We start from the raw sequence: 17798 nt of genomic DNA on the forward strand, positions 1-17798 counted from the left end.
GGGAGAGGATATGGATCGTTGGTCGTTCTAACAGTGAGACATATTAGAGCCAGAACAATGACGACGACAACGGCAAAACGTATCGCACTCGCGCTGTCCAACATTTTGATACCCATCGCGGTACTCGTCTTTGCGACAGGCTTCTTTCCCTACAAACCCTTTCTGTCTGGACTGGCCACTTTTGAAGAGGTAGAAAACGAAGAGCTAGGACTGGGTCTATTGCAAGGCAATGACCGACCACAACGGGTTTTCGACAAAGTCATATTCATGACAGTGGACGCGTTAAGGAGGTGGGTATGTTCTCCTAGGGACAGATTTGCAAGGACAAGATACTGATGAGCTAGCAGTGATTTTGTGTATGGCCATGGATCGGGCTTCGAGTTTACGCAGAGTCTCATACGCTCTGGTGCAGCGATACCCTTCACGGCACATGCCACTCCACCAACAATCACCATGCCGAGAGTCAAGGCCTTGACCACAGGCTCCGTTCCCTCCTTCCTCGATGTTATTCTCAACTTCGCAGAGAGTGATACAAGTTCTTCTTTGGCTACCCAAGACACATGGCTCGCTCAAGCAAAAGCAAATCTCGACAACGCCAACCTCATCTTCTATGGTGACGATACATGGCTGAAGCTCTTTCCTGACTTCTTCGCCCGACATGATGGCACCAGTTCTTTTTTCGTCTCCGACTTCACCGAAGTTGACATCAACGTCACGCGACACGTACCTCGAGAGCTTGATCAGCCAGACTGGGATGTCATGATTATGCACTATCTTGGTCTGGACCATATCGGCCACAAAGCTGGTCCTCTCAGCCCAAATATGCTTCCAAAGCAGAAAGAGATGGATGGTATCGTGAAGAAGATATACGAAGCCATGGAGCTGAACGACCACCTTGATGACACTTTGCTCATTGTGGCTGGCGATCACGGAATGAATTCTGGTGGTAATCATGGAGGTTCTGCTCCAGGAGAAACAGAGCCTGCTCTCGTCTTCATCGCGCCCAAATTCATGGACCTAGAAAATTCGGCGTATACTGCACCAACCAATCCTAAAAAGGGTACTGAATTTGAGTTCTACCGCAAGGTTGCTCAAAATGATGTTGTTCCTACTATATCTGCCCTTCTAGGACTCCCAATCCCTCGCAACAATCTTGGAGTCATCCTGCCTGAGATGCTCGGATTTTGGAAGACAAAAGCCAGTACTTCTGGTATGAACACTGCGGCCGAGTTGCTTTACCGAAACGCCTTGCAGATGTTAAATATCATCAAGGCCAAATTCGGTGATTCTGAAGCTTGGAGTTACGATCCGAGGACTTATGGCTCGGTGCAGATGGATTGTCAGGGCCTCGAGGATGAGCAGAGGTTGAAATGCCGATGGTTCTTGATCAGAGATGCTCTCTCTCGAAGTCAGCAACCGGGAGAGCTTCTCGCTTCTATTGTGCATCTGACGGAGGTAAGTAATCCTGGCAGGCTTTTTTACATGTGCTAACGTTTCACAAGTTTCTCAATGATGCGCAGGATGTGCTGAGTACCACCGCGAGCAGCTACAACGTCGATCGCTTGATTACTGGTGCTGCTATCTCCACCGTTTCTCTCATCCTGGCTATCGTCTCCAAAGAGCGCATTTGGCCACCTACTTCTGCTGGTCTAGGCCTCACTTTGATTACCGCCCTCTACGGTATTATGATGTTTGCAACCAGCTATGTCGAAGAAGAGCAACACTTCTGGTACTGGGCTACAGCAGCATGGATGGCCTACCTCTATGCAGCAAAGTAAGCTCATCTCCGTTCCATACTTTCGCACATAACTAATGGCGTCTGACTAGGACGAACGTCACTGGTCTTCGCACGTCGGTCGTCTTTTCGACCTTCGTTCTTCTCGCGCTTCATCGCCTATCGACACGCTGGAACCAGACTGGACAGAAACATGCCGGTGAATCTGATGTCGCCCATACATTCTTTTCTGATCATCACATCATCCTCTGGATGCTCATTATTACGACATATATCCACCTGGCGTTCCGCATCGGTCGTCGAACTTTTGCTGAAATCTTTGCTCCCGAGTTCGCAACAATTTCTGCCATTTCTCTGGTCCTGCCTTCGTTTGTGTTCAAGCTCAACTTCACGCAGGCTGATGCGCCAGAGTTAGTCGGTGGTCTGGCAGAAAGCATCAGACAACTTACCTCCGAGTTGGACCTTGTAATGCAGGCTAGGACTGCCTTTGTGGGACTAGGCATTTCTGCTCTGGTTGTCATCACAATGGTAGCCTTAGGATATGGGCGCGAGGATGAAGTAGTGAGAAAGGGCGCTGGCAAGTTCAGAGAGTCCCGTCTGCCATCTCGGCTTCATGACCTTTTGACCCTTTTCCTGCTCACGCAGACTCGCGCCCAAAACATTCCACTTTTCATGTTCTTCGATCTGCAGTCTCAGAATTTGTTTCACCTGCTCTCACGCCCCACCAAGCCTATCCGTTCTGGATCTCATGCTTACACGAAGCCTCTGCCCATCCTCCTTACGACTATCACAATCCTTCTCCTGGCACACACATCTTTCTTCGCTCTCGGTAATTCCAACGCTATTTCGAGCATTGATCTCAGCAACGCATACAACGGCGTTAGCGGCTACAATGTCGTTGCCGTTGGAGTCCTCCTCTTCGCATCGAATTGGGCCGGCCCAATCTATTGGAGCACATGTGCCGCGGTACTCTTTACTCTGCCATCTACTGAGCAAGAAGAAGCAGCCTTGGATCGTCTTGAGCAAGCGGCTGAAAGGGAAAAAGCTTTGGGTAGCAAGAAATGGATTTCTGAGGAGAGGGACTTGCTTCACCAGCAAGCTACTGCCGCATCTTCTGCTTCTACAAAGACGATAGAGGGCAAGGATGATAACGTCTGGCACGAACACATCAGTACGATGACGATCTTCGTGTCTTCGAGCTTGGTGGCTGTCATGGTCGCCTGCACTGTGTTGAGAACCCATCTGTTCATTTGGACAGTGTTTAGTCCGAAGTACCTGTACGCCATGGCTTGGGCTGTCGCATGGCACCTTGTTGTCAACATCGGACTTGGAGGACTCTTGTGGAGTGTTAGATGAGTATAGAGATAGACAGCTATCAATGTAATGATATGGAGGCTGTATATAGGAAACATAAAGGCTTCGGCTGAGGACTTACCAGGTCTCTTACATGTATTGGCCTTGCATGCGACCATCATATCTCAGAAGATCCCAGGGCTCGGTTTGACGCGAGATAAGACTGACGTATCTGACATGTCTTCGGCCGAAAAACAAGTGGGGATATGGAGATCACTCTGGATGTATAAGAGTTGTGCTCGATTCACTTTCTACCTCATCAGAATATTCTAAAATATCTTCCTCGTATAGAATCGATTGTGAATCGTGCCAAAATCCAAGATAATTTCTTCTTCACCAGCAGGACCAAATGTCATCAAAGGCGGTGCTACATTCACAGGAGATGTATACCTGAGCATGCTCCTTCACGACAACTCCGCCGCAATAGCGTAAGTACAACAACCCACATCTCCAAATCGACCAACGATAAAAACCCTCATGGCTGTACTAAGCCAAGGTAAAACAGCCATGTGACTTTCACCCCATGCGCTCGTACCCACTGGCACACCCACGAAAAGGATCAATACCTCCAGGTCCTGCATGGCGAAGGCTGGATCTGTGATAAAGACTCTTCACCGAGGAAAATCAAGGCTGGAGATTTGATTTGGGCTCCTCCAGGGTCCACGCATTGGCATGGGGCGGAGGAGAAGAGTGTCATGACGCATTTGGCTGTTGGGTTAGGAGCGACCACTTGGGGGGAGAAGGTTACGGATGAGCAATTTGGAGTTGAGAAGATGTGAATGGAACGGAGGTCTTTTGTTGTGGGATAAAAGGGAAGGAAGGTGGAATCACAGTGGACGAAAGCTCGGCAGGATATCGGGGAGCATGCTAGCCAGCTTTGACGAGAGACACTCCCTTTCAAGGCTGATATAATTGAAGGCTGTGTATACAATCCTTATGTCCACCATGGAGGGTGGTGTTGGTAGCGTTGATGAATAGTAGGCATCTCAAAGAGATATCATCGTATCTCGTAAAACCGGCTCAATGACGGCAAGATTTGCCGTTCTGTCGGCCGTCAATTGCAGGGCGTGGCATCTTCATCTTTTTGTCTATTAATAAGTAGTTGTTTCCTTTGTGTCAATTGGCAATTCAGACGATCAAATAGTACCGACGAGGCATTCGAGACAATGGTAGGTCGAACCATTCCCTGCTCTGTCCAATCTATGGAGACGATGTCCACATAAATGTCACAGGCCTACAACAGCGACGTACTATGAAGGCGCCCGCTAGTCATTGGAGATACTGACCTGAACATATTATTTCCAACTGACTTTAGATCTATCTTCAAACTCGAATAGTCACTTTCACTCCACCAACTCATACTGATGATTTCTGCAGGCCACCCCAACGAGAACCTATCTTGCATTCCAGCACAATGCAAAGCTGTTCTCTCTGGCAACTGCGATTAGATCAATCCGTTCGGCGACTTCTCTAGATGAGCAGAACCGATCTCTGTTCAAACAAGCTACCGACGATGATCATGTAGTCGTCACTGAACAAACCATTTTCCATCCGCAAGGTGGCGGCCAACCCTCCGACGTAGGCGTGATGAAAACTTCCAACAGCGTTTTCAAAGTCAGTGCGGTTCGTATGGATGTTGTCTCTAACGGACAAGTTCTGCACTTTGGTCGTTTCGAATCTGGGCACAATGCATTCGCCGAGGGAGAGACGGTCACGCAAGAGGTTGATGTTGAGAAGCGTCTACTCTACTCGAGACTGCACACAGCCGGACACGTACTGGGAGCAGCAACAAGGAAGCTCCTTGAGAAGGAAATTGAAGGCTTCGATGAGCTCAAAGCATCGCACTTCCCCGATGCCGCATCTTGCGAGTTTCAAGGATCAATTGAGGGCAAATGGAAAGACGCGATCCAGAAGAAGGTCGACGAATACGTTGATGGCGACTTGCCTGTCGAGATTGAATGGTGGAGTGAAGATGACTTCAAGAAAAATGGTCTTGAAAGACTTATCACCGACAATCCCAATGTTGCAGCAGGAGAGAAGTTCAGAGTCGTCAAGATTGTTGGAGCGGACACTTATCCTTGTGGTGGTACACACGTTGACAGCACATTGGCTTGTGGAAAGACGACAGTAAGAAAGATCAGTAGGAGCAAAGGAACAAGCAGGGTCTCATATGCCGTTGCATAGATGATATCTGATACATCTTTGTAGTATAGAGATCGACATATAGACTACTGACCTACTCTAGTAGTTTTTCTCCGTCAACGATGTTATCAAATTCATCGCCTCGACTCAAAAGCTGTTATTATATCGAAATCTGTGCAACATTGGAGTCTGCGGCAATAGGAGCACGTTGTTGCGCCGTGCTGCTTGAAACTTCAGCCGCAACGACGGGATGACGTAGCAAGATACCACCTTCCTCTTCTGCTTGTTATGCTGGAGCGATATCGCTTCTTTTACTGTTTTCTGCGCGAAAACATTCGCATGCTGAGCCACTGCGAGCGCCACTAGGTGCACTTCGATGTCGTGATCGCGCAACTATTTGCACTGAAAGCGTGTTCATCGCCCATGTCATTGCAACGGAGGAGAGATTGGTAAGCGGAGCGTTTCGCTTCGTGCACGACCCGGGCATTCGGCGGTGGTCTTGCCCTCACGGTCCTCACCGTTTTCTCCCAGCTTCTACAGATTTGCTTAATAAAGCAGTTCTTGACTAGGGGAGATACATAAGTAGGCGTCGAACAAATAGCGAATTGAGATCTTCTGTTCTCATCTCCATTTTCTACTTTCAGACTTTAGCATTACAAGCGAGCGTCACCCCTTTCCATTTTTTCAACTTTCACAACAATCACACACAATGGCATCCAAACTCTTCCAGCCCCTCAAGATTGGCAAGGCCAAGTTGTCCAACCGCTTGGCCATGGCTCCTTTGACCAGATTCCGCGCCGATGATGAGCACGTCCAACTCCCTTTCGTCAAGGACTACTACTCCCAGCGCTCCAGCGTTCCTGGCACTCTGATCATCACTGAAGCCACTCCTATCTCGGCTCGTGCTGGTGGTTACAACAATGTCCCCGGTATCTACACTGATGCTCAAATCAAGGCCTGGAAGGAGATTGTCGACTCTGTCCACGCCAAAGGAGGTGTTATCTACATGCAGCTGTGGGCCCTTGGACGCACTGCTGACCCTAGCGCACTCAAGAAGGATGGTTACGAGCTCTGCTCCTCTTCAGACATCCCCATGAGCGACAACTCGCCCAAGCCTCGTCCTCTGACCGAGGACGAAATCCAGATTCTCATCAAGGACTATGCCAATGCTGCTAAGAACGCTATTGACGGTGCTGGCTTCGACGGTGTTGAGATACATGGAGCCAATGGCTACCTGATTGATCAGTTCACTCAGGATACTTGCAACAAGCGCGAAGACAGATGGGGCGGCAGTGTTGAGAACCGCACCCGCTTCGCTCTTGAGGTCACCAAGGCCGTTGTTGACGCTGTTGGCGCTGACAAGACTGGCATCAGACTCTCTCCTTGGTCTCCTTTCCAGGGCATGAAGATGGATGACCCCGTCCCTACTTTCACTCACCTCGTCAACGGACTTAACGAGCACAGGCTCGCTTACCTCCACTTGGTTGAGTCCAGAATCCAGGGCAACGCCGACGTTGAGTCGACTGAGAAGATTGACTTTGCTGTTGACGCCTGGGGCAAGACATCTCCTATCCTGATCGCCGGTGGTTTCCGCACCGATAGCGCCTACCGTGCTGCTGATGAGGAGTACGCTGACAAGGACGTTGTCATCGTCTTTGGCAGATACTTCATCTCCAACCCCGACCTGGTCTACCGTGTCAAGCAGAAGATCCCACTTGCCGACTACGACCGTGACACCTTCTATGCCGCCAAGAGCGAGAAGGGTTACACCGACTACCCCTTCAGCGAGGAGTTCCAAAAGGAGTCCAAGCTGTAGATATGGCCTTATGATGTTTGCATTGCCCCAAAGATACCACTAGACGATTTCACAGAGTACGAGCTAGATTACCATAGATCTTCACCCTAGACGATACAAAGATTCACGAGATCTCTTTTCTCTTAGCCTCTCCGAAATATCTTTGCACTAACACACAATACCTCTTAGATTTGCAGTGATGCCACGGAGATGTGTCTCTTAGTCAACTTTCTGCGACAACCCACCGCGGAGTCCTTCGTACCTGCCTTGTGCATCGGACTTCCGCATCTCAAAAACCAGCAGGCTGTCGGCATTCTAGTCTATCACTTATCCGGACGACTACCATCACACTCTTCATTAAACACCTGCGACACTCCACTATCAACTAAGCTCTTCAGAAAATGACCATGCCTCCACTCAGCACTTTTTCGCCTTCCGTCGGTGTCGTCTCTTTCTGCATCGCCAAGTCACAAACGACACTGGCCTACATCCCTGCCAGTCTCTATCTTCGTAAACAGTGCTCAGCGGACATTCACGTTCTATCCACCGCCGACAATACCCCGTTATCCGTAGGCTCCAAGATATTGACTTTCGATCGGCCTAAAAACAAGAACGGCAAGCCAAACCTGAGGTTCCATCAGGTCCTGGATGTCGACGGAAACCTTCTTATCGAAGTGGCCAAAAGAAACAAATTAAGCATTGTGTCCAGTGGCAGCAATAAGGAGATAGGTCAGGTCGCCCTGTCGAAAAAAGATATGGGCAGCTGGTGGACACGAAGAAAACTTGAGTCCCCAATCGTACTCGACTTGACCATCAAGAACATGGCCGGCAATCGAGAGCAAGTCACGCTCAAAATACGAGCACGGAACAATACGAACTCTGGCGGCGATGTCTTTGTTGGTCAGCACGTCATGATGAGATTCGAAAGAACAAGTGACTCTATTTATCCGGAAGCCTCGAAATAGAAGTTTGAGGTTGCTCAGGGACTTGACCTGGCTTTGGTAAGTGCACACACATCGATGCTATGGTATAAGAGGACTGACTGGTCTTTCCCATGCTTCGATCTGTATGGCCTTTTTCCAAGGTACATGCATGAAAACACAAGCCCTTCGTCAGTGGAGACAATGAACAACATTATTCATCCCAGTTCTGTTATCCTACATACCGATCAGAAATAAACATATTCCTGATCATACCAAGTGGTGATGTGATGATGTGCGAGTGTCGGAGTGTGTATGCGTGAGCTCTTCAGTATTGAAAGTCGACCAAGATGCCGCCAAGATCATCACTACAAGTCAATCGGTCAACTCCTTACCGCTGCATAGATGATATGGATTGCAGGAGTGTAGCTCGTGAAGCTTGTCAGAGCGTTGATATCGTGCCTCGACGGCGGCGTCTCAAATGCTCCACCACCAATGGCTGCGGAAAGGAGAACTGCAATGGATTTTGGCTCGGCCAGAAATCACGTCACGATTTTTGGGGTACGTGGTGGCAGAGAACGATCTTCCGGATACAGATCCGTGATTCCTCGCTACAGTTCACCAACCACACTGTCGATCATTCATGCTGCTGCCTTATACTTTATACTGCTGCCTTATACTTTATGCTGCTGCCTGATCAGCGCAGGTACACATTGTTCTACTTCGCAGGTGTTTCTAATTCCGCATGATGGCAGTCGCCTGAGCACTTCATTAACGAAGTTTGACCGACGTTACCAAACATGGTCAGAAAACACAGAGACTCGAAACCGAGTGTAGAGCCGCGCATGCGAATTCGCGATCTCTTACCAAACATCTTCCTTGGCAACCATTCACCCGGATCTCTCAACTCTTTGACCGATGTACCTGGCATTAGTGTCTCTACACAAGAACTCACATCCGATGATGGCAGCATCAATACTGGAATCACCTGTATCATCCCACGCAAAGACTGGTCCCATAAAGCTTGCTACGCTGGAACCTTCAGCTTCAACGGCTATGGCGAAATGACTGGCGCTCATCTCATTTCCGAAGGTGGACTTCTTTGCTCGCCTATAGTCCTTACTGGCACGTTTGGTATTGGAGCGGCTCATCAGGGGATCTTGGAGTATGGTATCAAGACCTTTGGCAGATCATTCATGGCATTGCCTGTTGTTGCAGAGACCTTCGATGGACACCTTCATGACTGTTCCTCCTTTGCTGTCACTCCTACACACGTAGTCGAAGGTTTGCGTGATACAAATGTGGGAGTGGCAGTGGAGCAAGGAAACAAAGGAGGTGGTAATGGCATGATATGTCATGGTTTCAAAGGCGGCAATGGGTCTTCGAGTCGGCGTGTGAAGATTCCGGATGGGGACGAGACCTTCACAGTCGCTTGCATAGTACAGGCAAACTATGGTGTCATGGACGGGCTACGTATCGCAGGCGTGCCAGTTGGTCGGATACTGGCCCGTGAGATACAGCAAGATGAGAAGAGAAGGCGGCAGAAAGAAGAGCTGGAGAAGGCAAAGCAGGATAAGGATGGTAGCATCGTTATCATCATCGCTACGGATGCTCCATTGCTCCCCCATCAACTGACCCGTATTGCCAAACGGGCTACCGTTGGGCTGTCTCGCGTTGGAGGAGTGGGATACAACATGTCCGGTGACATATTCCTGGCTTTTTCGACCGCAAACCAGATTCTTGTCAACCAGCCAAAGTCAGAGCATAGGAGTAGTAAATCCGCGGTTGAGAGAGTCGAGGCAGTAGATGATTCAGCGTTATCGTGGCTGTTCGAGGGCACGGCAGATTGCGTGGAGGAAGCGATCTACAACGGTCTGTTCATGGCAGAGACTATGCAAGGAGTGGACGGACACAAGGTAGAGGCAATACCTTTGCAAAGAGTCAAAGATATCATGGCTGAGCATGGTAGCGGGCAGAAACACTCTGTCAACTAGGACGGCCCCGTAGAAGTGTCAAGATGCTACAGCTCTCACCAGCCTCTCTTTACTTATCAGAGATGATGATTTTGCATGTTCCTAACTACAAGACACGCAAGTCATGATGTGTATGCAAGCAAACGAGTGCTTTGTTCAAGAACCCAGTGACTACCTGGAGCGTTATCCTAGCCTTCGCTCCTGACTACACCACACTCTATAGGACTCATCCGTGTATTTCTACTGCTATAAGTGATGATGAGTGCAGTAGTGCAGTGTATCAAAGAAGTCGTTTGTATACAAATGTGGCGGCGTGTCTCTAATGTTTCTTTTTTTCAACGGTTATATACTCCAAAAAAAAAGAGTCCAAGTAAATATGAAAATGATGACGGATCGGTTCTATGGTCGTGAGGTCAGCCAGTCTCGAGTTTATGGTACGAAACGGAACGGGGGTCTTCCCCCATCTTCCAACTGATAACGTCCCCGTCTAGTTCCTTCTTTGCTCTATCAGAGCGTGCCTACTGATTGATGAGCATTGTTTTTGCAATATTACCATCATTCTAGAGCATCAATACCAGTACAACACTCGTCGGAGTTTTCGGAGCTGGGCGTAATTAATCCACAGGGCTGTAAACTTACTCACCAAGTGGGAAGCCAAGGTTCAATTCATCCTCGTGTCGTTGCCTTTTTGCACATTTCAGCTGGTCTTTGCGCTTGAGTGTGGGTATGTTGTGTTACTCTCCAGCGTGTATTATGACGGTCGCGACGAAGGGTTTTACAGAGCACCCAGATCGCTCACATCAGGTGACGGCGTGTTGGCAACTTTGTCGGCGCCGTCGTATTCTCCTTCTACATAACGACGTAGAGAGCCAGAGTGACACGACAAGAATGGCATCGTCGATATGTGACTTGGGCACGCTTGAAGGCATCGTTAATATTGGGGAGAACGGGAAGATTGGCCAGCCTACTCCCTCATTCATTGATCGATTATAGCATTACTGACGGGACCCTAGAGGCGCTCATAGTCCTCGGCAATATACTGACCAAGACATATAGAGTAGTTCGCAGATCGATAGGACTCTGTCCGAGAATGGTGTTGGGGGCCAGAGCTGTGTTCATACACCCATTGATCCAGTCCAAAGAAGCCTGGAACACGCCTGGCTCATCATGCAGTCAATGTCCTCAGGCAGCTTCTTGCCTGTAAATCCGCCTGCTGCCTGCTTGTGTAGGTGAGAGACTCCACCTTCGAGCTCAGAAATCTCGTATCGCGTTGCAGGCTCAAAGCGTGATGATGCAGGGATAGACATATAAGCGTGTTGCTCACAAAGGACCCTTGCCGTAAGGCTCGTTCTCATTTCTCCTCTTGCTGTTCTTCAGGGCGATCCTTCCTGGTTCTAGCCTCGCTAGTGACACCTTGAATACCCAGGCTCTCAAATTCTTCCTCATATCTCCTCCACACGGCAGCATCACGGGCCATGACTTTCTGGCGTCGTGATCGTTCACCGTAAATACGCAGGCGCTCATCTGCTTCTATGACACTTCCGAATATCATACCAGACATTTGAAGGAAGCTACAGTAGTGTCAGCCCGTGTTGCTGTGATTTGACCGACGGTTTAGAAGATCATATATAAGAGGCTCGCGGAGAGACGTTAATTGAAGGACTAAGCCACGCCACACATGCTCAGGTGGCAACACGGCCCCAGTTCTAGCAGAAGTACCATGATGTTGTACGGGTATGCACTCACACTTTGAATTGTATAGTCAAACCACGGTATATTGGTGAATAAGCATACGCAATGCCAGCCGCGACGGCGGAATATATGCCCCACTATCGGACCTGTTAGCAACGCCGCCAGTACGCTAAGTCTCTGTTCCTCAAAGAACTGAGGATATGAACGTACCCTTGCTGCTCCTGTAACAGCACCTCGCGTGGCCTGCCACGCCGCTGCGTTCGTCTCCTCGGTGTCCAGCTTGCCATGAGCACTGTTTGGTGGCATTTTGCTTGATTTGGATGCTGAGTGTCGATGGTCTATCAGCAATTTGGCAGCTTGTCGCCCTGTCTCATGCTTTGGAAGATTGATTTCAATGTTCGGGATTAGGTTCGGTGTTTGAACATGAAGTTGATAGGAAATGATTACGTCAGTGATCAGGCGCCAAGAGATATCTAAGCCTCCTCCCAATATGCTGACTTTGTAACTCCCACTCACTCCCCTGGTGACGATGCGAGCTGACATGAGCTGTAGAAAGGCATAATCGTTTTCTAGACAGAAGGACTTCATAGGGAGAGTCAGTCAGGTGACGTTTCCCTGTAGGACACAGCGACGCATGGAACTAACTGTGCCTTGAGACAACTCAAACTTACATACTTTGGCACACCAGGAGGCTACGTTCTTCAGATCTCGAATTCAAGGTCCTGCTCCAGCCGTAATATTCTAGGCATGAGCAATATGCCTGGTAGGATGCAACTGATGTGCAGAGGAAACGTGTATTGCCATATCTGACTAGAATACTTGCGCTAATCGTGCTACCTAGAATTATGGAAGCTATAATAGTCGCGCTTAGCTAACTGGGCTGATTGAGTGATATAAGCAATTGTGACCTTCTCCTATCATAAGGCTGCTGATTTCCATATACCATAGAGCCCCGGCAGCTATCAATACCTCCTATACAGTCTTTGGCTTGGGCCAGAAGGTGACCCAGTCAGACCAGTCGACTCAGTAGACAACGCCTGAGCAGCGACACCCGAGCTTGCGCTAGGACCAGGCGGGGTGAAATCGAAGCCAGGACCGTAAGGGCGTGGTTCTCGTGGACCAAGACCTGGTGGAGGAGGAGGCAGCAACTTTGCGCGGCTCTCAAACACATTACCCATCTTGCGAGTCTTCGCAAGCAGCACCTCATTTTCGGCTTCCTGCATTTCTTCAGCAGTCAATGCCTCATCCTTGGACTCCTCCATCAAGGTCTCCATCGTCTTGATACTACGGATAATCTTGTCATGACCTTCGAGTTGATCGATGATGATCTTGTCCATCACATGCTCATCCTTGCCAGCCTCAGCATAGATGTCCTGTTGTAGGACGTCGTGTGGCGGCTTCAACCAGTCCGCAGGCTTCCGGTTGGCATTGCGCATTGGGTTCTTCTTGTCGACAACACGAGACGCGAGACCGGTCTTGAATAGCTGTTTATCGTAGAGTGAATACTCGAAGGTACCGCCAGCGACAAAACGGTAGACAAAGACGGGCTTGGTCTGACCCAAGCGGTAGGCTCTTCCAATTGCTTGTTCCTCCCAGGTTGGGTTAAAAGCAAAGTCAAAGATGATGACGCGATTGGCCTGCTGTATGTTCAGACCAAGTCCTCCGGCACGTGTTGAGATGAGCAGAACGTCGAGCTCGCCATTCGCCATAGCTTTCAACACCTTCTCGCGCTTGTCTAGCGCCATGTCTCCTTGGATGCGACCATAGCGGAGGCCCATGCTCTTCAGCATCTTGTCCAAGAAGTTCAGGGAGGGAATGCTCTGAGAGAAAATCAAGACCTTGTCACCGGCTTCGATGGAGAGATTCATAATCCTTCGCACGAGCACTGTTTTGTTGGACAATTCAATGGATTCGTTGTCAGGAACGACCTCGAGCAAAGCGTCCACTATGGCTTTGTCGATGTCGTACTGAGAGATGTGCGCATCAGCGTATGCAGCATCTTCATCGCGAGAGGGAGATTGTCCTTCACGTTGCTGAGCGGTTCCAGAAGGTGCGACTGCTGTCGATGGCGGAGCGGCGGTAGGATCCATCGCGACGGGCAGTTCAACGATGGGAGAGCCTGCTGTAGATCCATTCTCTGCTACCAATAGTGAAACCTTCTTGCCTCTCTTGCTGTTGGTGGCTGGCTCGAGTAATTTACGTCGGAACACTATAGGATGGTTACATAGCAGTTGAAGAATGGCGAGCCACCCGAACAGCTTGACCTGGGTAATAGTCGATCCCTCTTCGCCGACTTTGCCTCGAAGGATTTCCTTGACATAAGCCATGTAACCAAGTTTCTGGGACTCTGTCAATGGGATCGTCAAGACAAACTCCACCTTCCTCTTGAGTGAGCCCTGAAGGACCGTGATGTCGGCACGGTTCAGCTTAGGAGAGATGATCTTTTTCAGCGCGGCAAGCTTGGTCATGGACTTGCGGACTTCCCATGGCTTGCTGTCGTAGTAGGTTCCTGCTTCAATAGGCTCCTGGTAATGAGCTTTGAATTCCTCCTTGTGGCCCAGAAAGTTAGGTGCAACCCAGTTGATAAGAGCGAAGATCTCAGACGTGTTGTTCGACATGGGACTTCCAGTCAGCCCAATACGGCGTTGAGTCAAGATTTTGTGAGCAGCCAAAGAGCTTTTACTTGAGTTGCTTTTAATGGAGTGCACCTCATCGGCAATGACGATATGTGGCTTCCTCAGCAGAAATTTCAGCACTTGTCTCTGTTCATCATCGTCGTAGATGTTGGAATTGTTATTCACAAGCCTAGTGAACATAGTGTAACCACAAAGCATGATACCACCATATTTGCGCCAGTCTTTGAGATCATTCAACCTCATCGCTTTATCCTTGACTTCGCTGCTCAAGCTGAAAACGAGGAAAAGCTTCTCTGGGCACCACATTTTGATCTCTTGTCTCCAATTGGTCATAAGTGACGGTGGGCACAATACCAGAACTCTGAGTTTGTCCTTGGCTTTCTTCAAGTCGCTGGGTAGAGCATCACGCTTTTCGATGTCTCGCGCAGTTTCGGCCACAGCAGTGATCAAAGCGAGACTTTGGGCTGTTTTGCCTAGCCCCATGGTGTGAGCTAACAGACAACCTTGGCCATCTTCATCTTCAGGTGCTGTGATTTCTCTCCACATAAACTTGACGCCTTCGACTTGATGTGGCTTCAGCCGTTTGGCAATGGTAGGGTTGAGGTAAACATGTTTCTGAGGATCCAGATCGCTTGGGGTATGGAGAGCAACTTCGGTCTCTCCATCGTCGCCGGCCATGAACGAGCCGGTCTGGTTGTACTGATTTTGAGAGTCGTATGCTTTGGCTCGTTCGGCTGCCTTGACACGTTTTCTCACACCTCCTTGATCTTGTTTCACCAGTCTCTTGCGAGCACTGGTGTGGACACTCAGACTCTTCTCATTTTGCTCATCGTCGCTGTCGTCGATTATGATGGTTTCGATCTCTCCAGTCGACTGTGCATTCTTGAAACGCTTTAGAGCCTGCCAAAGGTAATTGTACCAACGGCGTAAGTCCTCGGCAAATTCCTTCTCCTCTCCGTCCCACATCCACTCATAGCCAAGTGACTTGAGCTCCGACACGTCTAAGCTGAAGAATCTGTGATCGATATGGCAGAAACACAAGTAGAGTCTGGCGGCATATCGCATAGCTTCGGACTCCTCGTCGCTGTAGCCATCAAAGACCTCTGACCCTTTTCTGATTGCGGCGATGGCATCTTTGGTCTTTTCGAGACAAGTTGACACGTTGCCGGTGAACAGACGCACGAGTGGATCGCGTTGAGCATCGTCGAGGTGAAAGGCCATCTTGATCATGAGTCTCCTTCTGTCCTCTTCGGCCTCCAGACCTTCGTAGGTCCATTTTAGGATCTCTCTCACGGTGTCGGTGTCTGGGTTGTCCGAGTATGTGATCACGTTCTTTTCTTCCTGCTCTTCTTTGATGTCAAACTTCTTTGAAGGACTTGACTGGGTAGTAAGTGCCATGCCGGGCCTGACAGGGCTTGAGGATATGGTGATGACATCCTTTCGGTGGTTTCGTGTAGACGAGCGTTGAGACTTACGTAAAACCGAATCCAAGGAAGGCAGTCCAGGAGAGTCCGGCTCCACTGGCATTCCAACAGTAAACTTGTTGTTCGTTGGAGTTTGTACAGGCTCGAGATCGACTGCGTCAGCTGTAGACTCTGGAAGCTCGCTGCTAAGAAGTTCGCCACGAGGTTCGTCAATGTACTGGAAGTCGGCCGGAACTTCAGTCGCGTCGGGAAAGTTTGCATCGGCGGTCATGATAACATCCGCATCGACCTCATCGGTAGGAGTTTTCTCGTCCTGGGAGCCTTTCTGAGATGGCATACCTTGATTTTCGATACCCGATTCAGAGGCGCTATCGTCCTCGAGTAGGTTTTCTCTAGCATATTCAAAACTCTCATCATCAACGATGAATTCGTTGATGTCCCCGTCAGACATCTCCTGGGCGCGGGCTCCATCTTGAAGTCCATGTTGGCCACGGTCGGATGGTTTGCGATGTCTTGTTGTCGTTACAGGCTCTACTTTCAGTGCCCAGGTCCGGATCTTCCATTCCTCTTGCTCGCGGTCGTGGACTGTAGGTTCCAGAGACACGCACGCTTGTTCGACCTCTTGCTCGCTTTCCCAAGACCGATCCGTCAGATTCTGCTTGAGACGAGCAAGTCTGCCGTTCAACCGCTCGACTGCCTGAATTGCGCCACGAGTCAATGCACGTACAGTCTTTCTGTTGCCTTTACCCAAACGCCACACACTGCGTGCCTTGTGCTTGTCAAGTTTGGGTTGCTGATTCGCGCGCCAAGCCTGGGTCTGTATTTCGATCGACTTGTCAATCAAGGATTTTACCCGCTCTTGAGTGATGATGGGCGTCTCAACACAAGAATCTTCCTCTGCCATGTCATCATCAGATCCGCTCGCTGAGTCCTCAACATTGGTGTGTGTTTCCTCGGCAGAGTCTGAACCATAGTCAGACTCTCCATAAGTTGGTAAGAGCTCGTCTGATTCTGTGTGTCTGTTGAGGAGGTAACTGAAATCACCAGGACTCATCTGGTTGTCGACGGCCTCATCCTTCTGAAAGGGTAGAGTTTGGGCCCTCTCGCGGATGGCCTTGATGCCACTCTCTGACGTCTCAAAAACAGTAACGGATCTGACATCCTTGTCTTCGAGCAGGCGCTCAGGGTATGAGTAGACTGCGAGAGATGGGTTTTGATGGTACGTGACAGGCTGCGGATCAGAGTGCTGGAACGCGTGCCTAAGCCGACGATAGACGAAGGAAGTGGTGCCTGGGAATTCGGACTGCCCGAAGATGGTGAAGTTGTCATAGGAATCATCATCTTCATCCTCATCATGCTTGATCTCCGAGCCATATTTGGTGTCGCTATAGAAGATCTCGTCGACTGTATGTTTGTGGTCGGGAAGAAAGCCTGGGGGTCTTGCACGCTGCAGCGCCTTGACGGCAGCGACTGGACTTTGAGATGCTCCAGGTTGAGCATCCTCAAGAGTAGTTTCGACCGAAGACGCTAGTGTCAGTTTGCGGCGCTTGTGGCCACGGGAGTCTTCGACGAGCTCCTCGCCCTTGCGAACTCTGGTCGAGTTGAGCGGTGTCGGAGTCTGCGGGTCCGATGGATGTAGTGTTGGGGGCAGTGTCAATGTGAGGGTGCCTGGGCGCAAACTCGCAGCGTATGCAAAAGAGGCCTGGCGGAGTTCGCGGATTGTCCGCATGATGGCAATGCGCTCCATCAGCCTAACGATGCCGAATGTATTCTCTAGCAAAGCGTGGTCCACATCCTCTAGAAGCGCTCGGCCATCGAGTTCGTTATCTGACATGTGCCTAGCCAGGCCGGCGAAGTTGTGCTGCAGGTGCAGGACAGCTTCCTCTGAAGTCCACGCGTACGGATCGGCCCCCTGCGTCATGATGACCTGATAATGTTGAAGATCTAATGACATTGAAGACCTGATGACATTGAAGACCTGATGATGTTGAAGGTGTTGATAAGGTTAATGTTGTGAGATCGGAGACAAATCGGCTCTGTGCATGATCAGTGTCTATAAGAGAAGGTACGAAACGACTGATAACTGACATCAGAAGGTGCCAGTGACAAATCAAGTTAGTGGTAGTTT

At 49.7% G+C, this 17798-nt stretch overlaps 7 protein-coding genes across 7 annotated transcripts; 5 read left to right on the top strand and 2 right to left on the bottom strand.

Annotated features, from left to right (window-relative positions):
- Nucleotides 1–57: 57 nt before the first annotated feature.
- On the top strand, nucleotides 58–3091 carry AUEXF2481DRAFT_28057 (uncharacterized protein; the record flags this gene model as incomplete). Its single annotated transcript, XM_013489873.1, has 4 exons — nucleotides 58–290; nucleotides 348–1455; nucleotides 1503–1774; nucleotides 1828–3091. 4 exons carry the CDS (start codon nucleotides 58–60, stop codon nucleotides 3089–3091), a joined length of 2877 nt encoding a protein of 958 aa, XP_013345327.1.
- A 1098-nt stretch (nucleotides 3092–4189) lies between these two features.
- Nucleotides 4190–5377, top strand: AUEXF2481DRAFT_38337 (uncharacterized protein). Its single transcript, XM_013489950.1, has 2 exons — nucleotides 4190–4257; nucleotides 4466–5377. The coding sequence occupies exons 1-2, from the start codon at nucleotides 4255–4257 to the stop codon at nucleotides 5270–5272; spliced, it is 810 nt and encodes a 269-aa protein (XP_013345404.1). The 5' UTR covers nucleotides 4190–4254; the 3' UTR covers nucleotides 5273–5377.
- Nucleotides 5378–5939: 562 nt separating this feature from the next.
- On the top strand, nucleotides 5940–7046 carry AUEXF2481DRAFT_46512 (uncharacterized protein; the record flags this gene model as incomplete). Its single annotated transcript, XM_013489996.1, has 1 exon — nucleotides 5940–7046. One exon carries the CDS (start codon nucleotides 5940–5942, stop codon nucleotides 7044–7046), a length of 1107 nt encoding a protein of 368 aa, XP_013345450.1.
- A 380-nt stretch (nucleotides 7047–7426) lies between these two features.
- Nucleotides 7427–7990, top strand: AUEXF2481DRAFT_28060 (uncharacterized protein; the record flags this gene model as incomplete). Its single annotated transcript, XM_013489874.1, has 1 exon — nucleotides 7427–7990. One exon carries the CDS (start codon nucleotides 7427–7429, stop codon nucleotides 7988–7990), a length of 564 nt encoding a protein of 187 aa, XP_013345328.1.
- Nucleotides 7991–8340: 350 nt separating this feature from the next.
- AUEXF2481DRAFT_38340 (uncharacterized protein) lies at nucleotides 8341–10230 on the top strand. The gene has a single exon (XM_013489951.1). It carries the CDS (start codon nucleotides 8746–8748, stop codon nucleotides 9937–9939), a length of 1194 nt encoding a protein of 397 aa, XP_013345405.1. The 5' UTR covers nucleotides 8341–8745; the 3' UTR covers nucleotides 9940–10230.
- Nucleotides 10231–10857: 627 nt separating this feature from the next.
- On the bottom strand, nucleotides 10858–12013 carry AUEXF2481DRAFT_38341 (uncharacterized protein). The gene is made up of 3 exons (XM_013489952.1): nucleotides 11821–12013; nucleotides 11665–11747; nucleotides 10858–11489 (listed from the first exon to the last, which is right to left on the bottom strand). Exons 1-3 carry the CDS (start codon nucleotides 11914–11916, stop codon nucleotides 11270–11272), a joined length of 399 nt encoding a protein of 132 aa, XP_013345406.1. The 5' UTR covers nucleotides 11917–12013; the 3' UTR covers nucleotides 10858–11269.
- A 377-nt stretch (nucleotides 12014–12390) lies between these two features.
- Nucleotides 12391–17668, bottom strand: AUEXF2481DRAFT_38344 (uncharacterized protein). The gene has a single exon (XM_013489953.1). The coding sequence runs from the start codon at nucleotides 17589–17591 to the stop codon at nucleotides 12573–12575; it is 5019 nt and encodes a 1672-aa protein (XP_013345407.1). The 5' UTR covers nucleotides 17592–17668; the 3' UTR covers nucleotides 12391–12572.
- Nucleotides 17669–17798: the final 130 nt, after the last annotated feature.

The sequence above is a fragment of the Aureobasidium subglaciale genome (genome assembly GCF_000721755.1).
Source record: "Aureobasidium subglaciale EXF-2481 unplaced genomic scaffold scaffold_6, whole genome shotgun sequence".
In the NCBI taxonomy this organism is placed as follows: Eukaryota; Fungi; Ascomycota; class Dothideomycetes; order Dothideales; family Saccotheciaceae; genus Aureobasidium; species Aureobasidium subglaciale.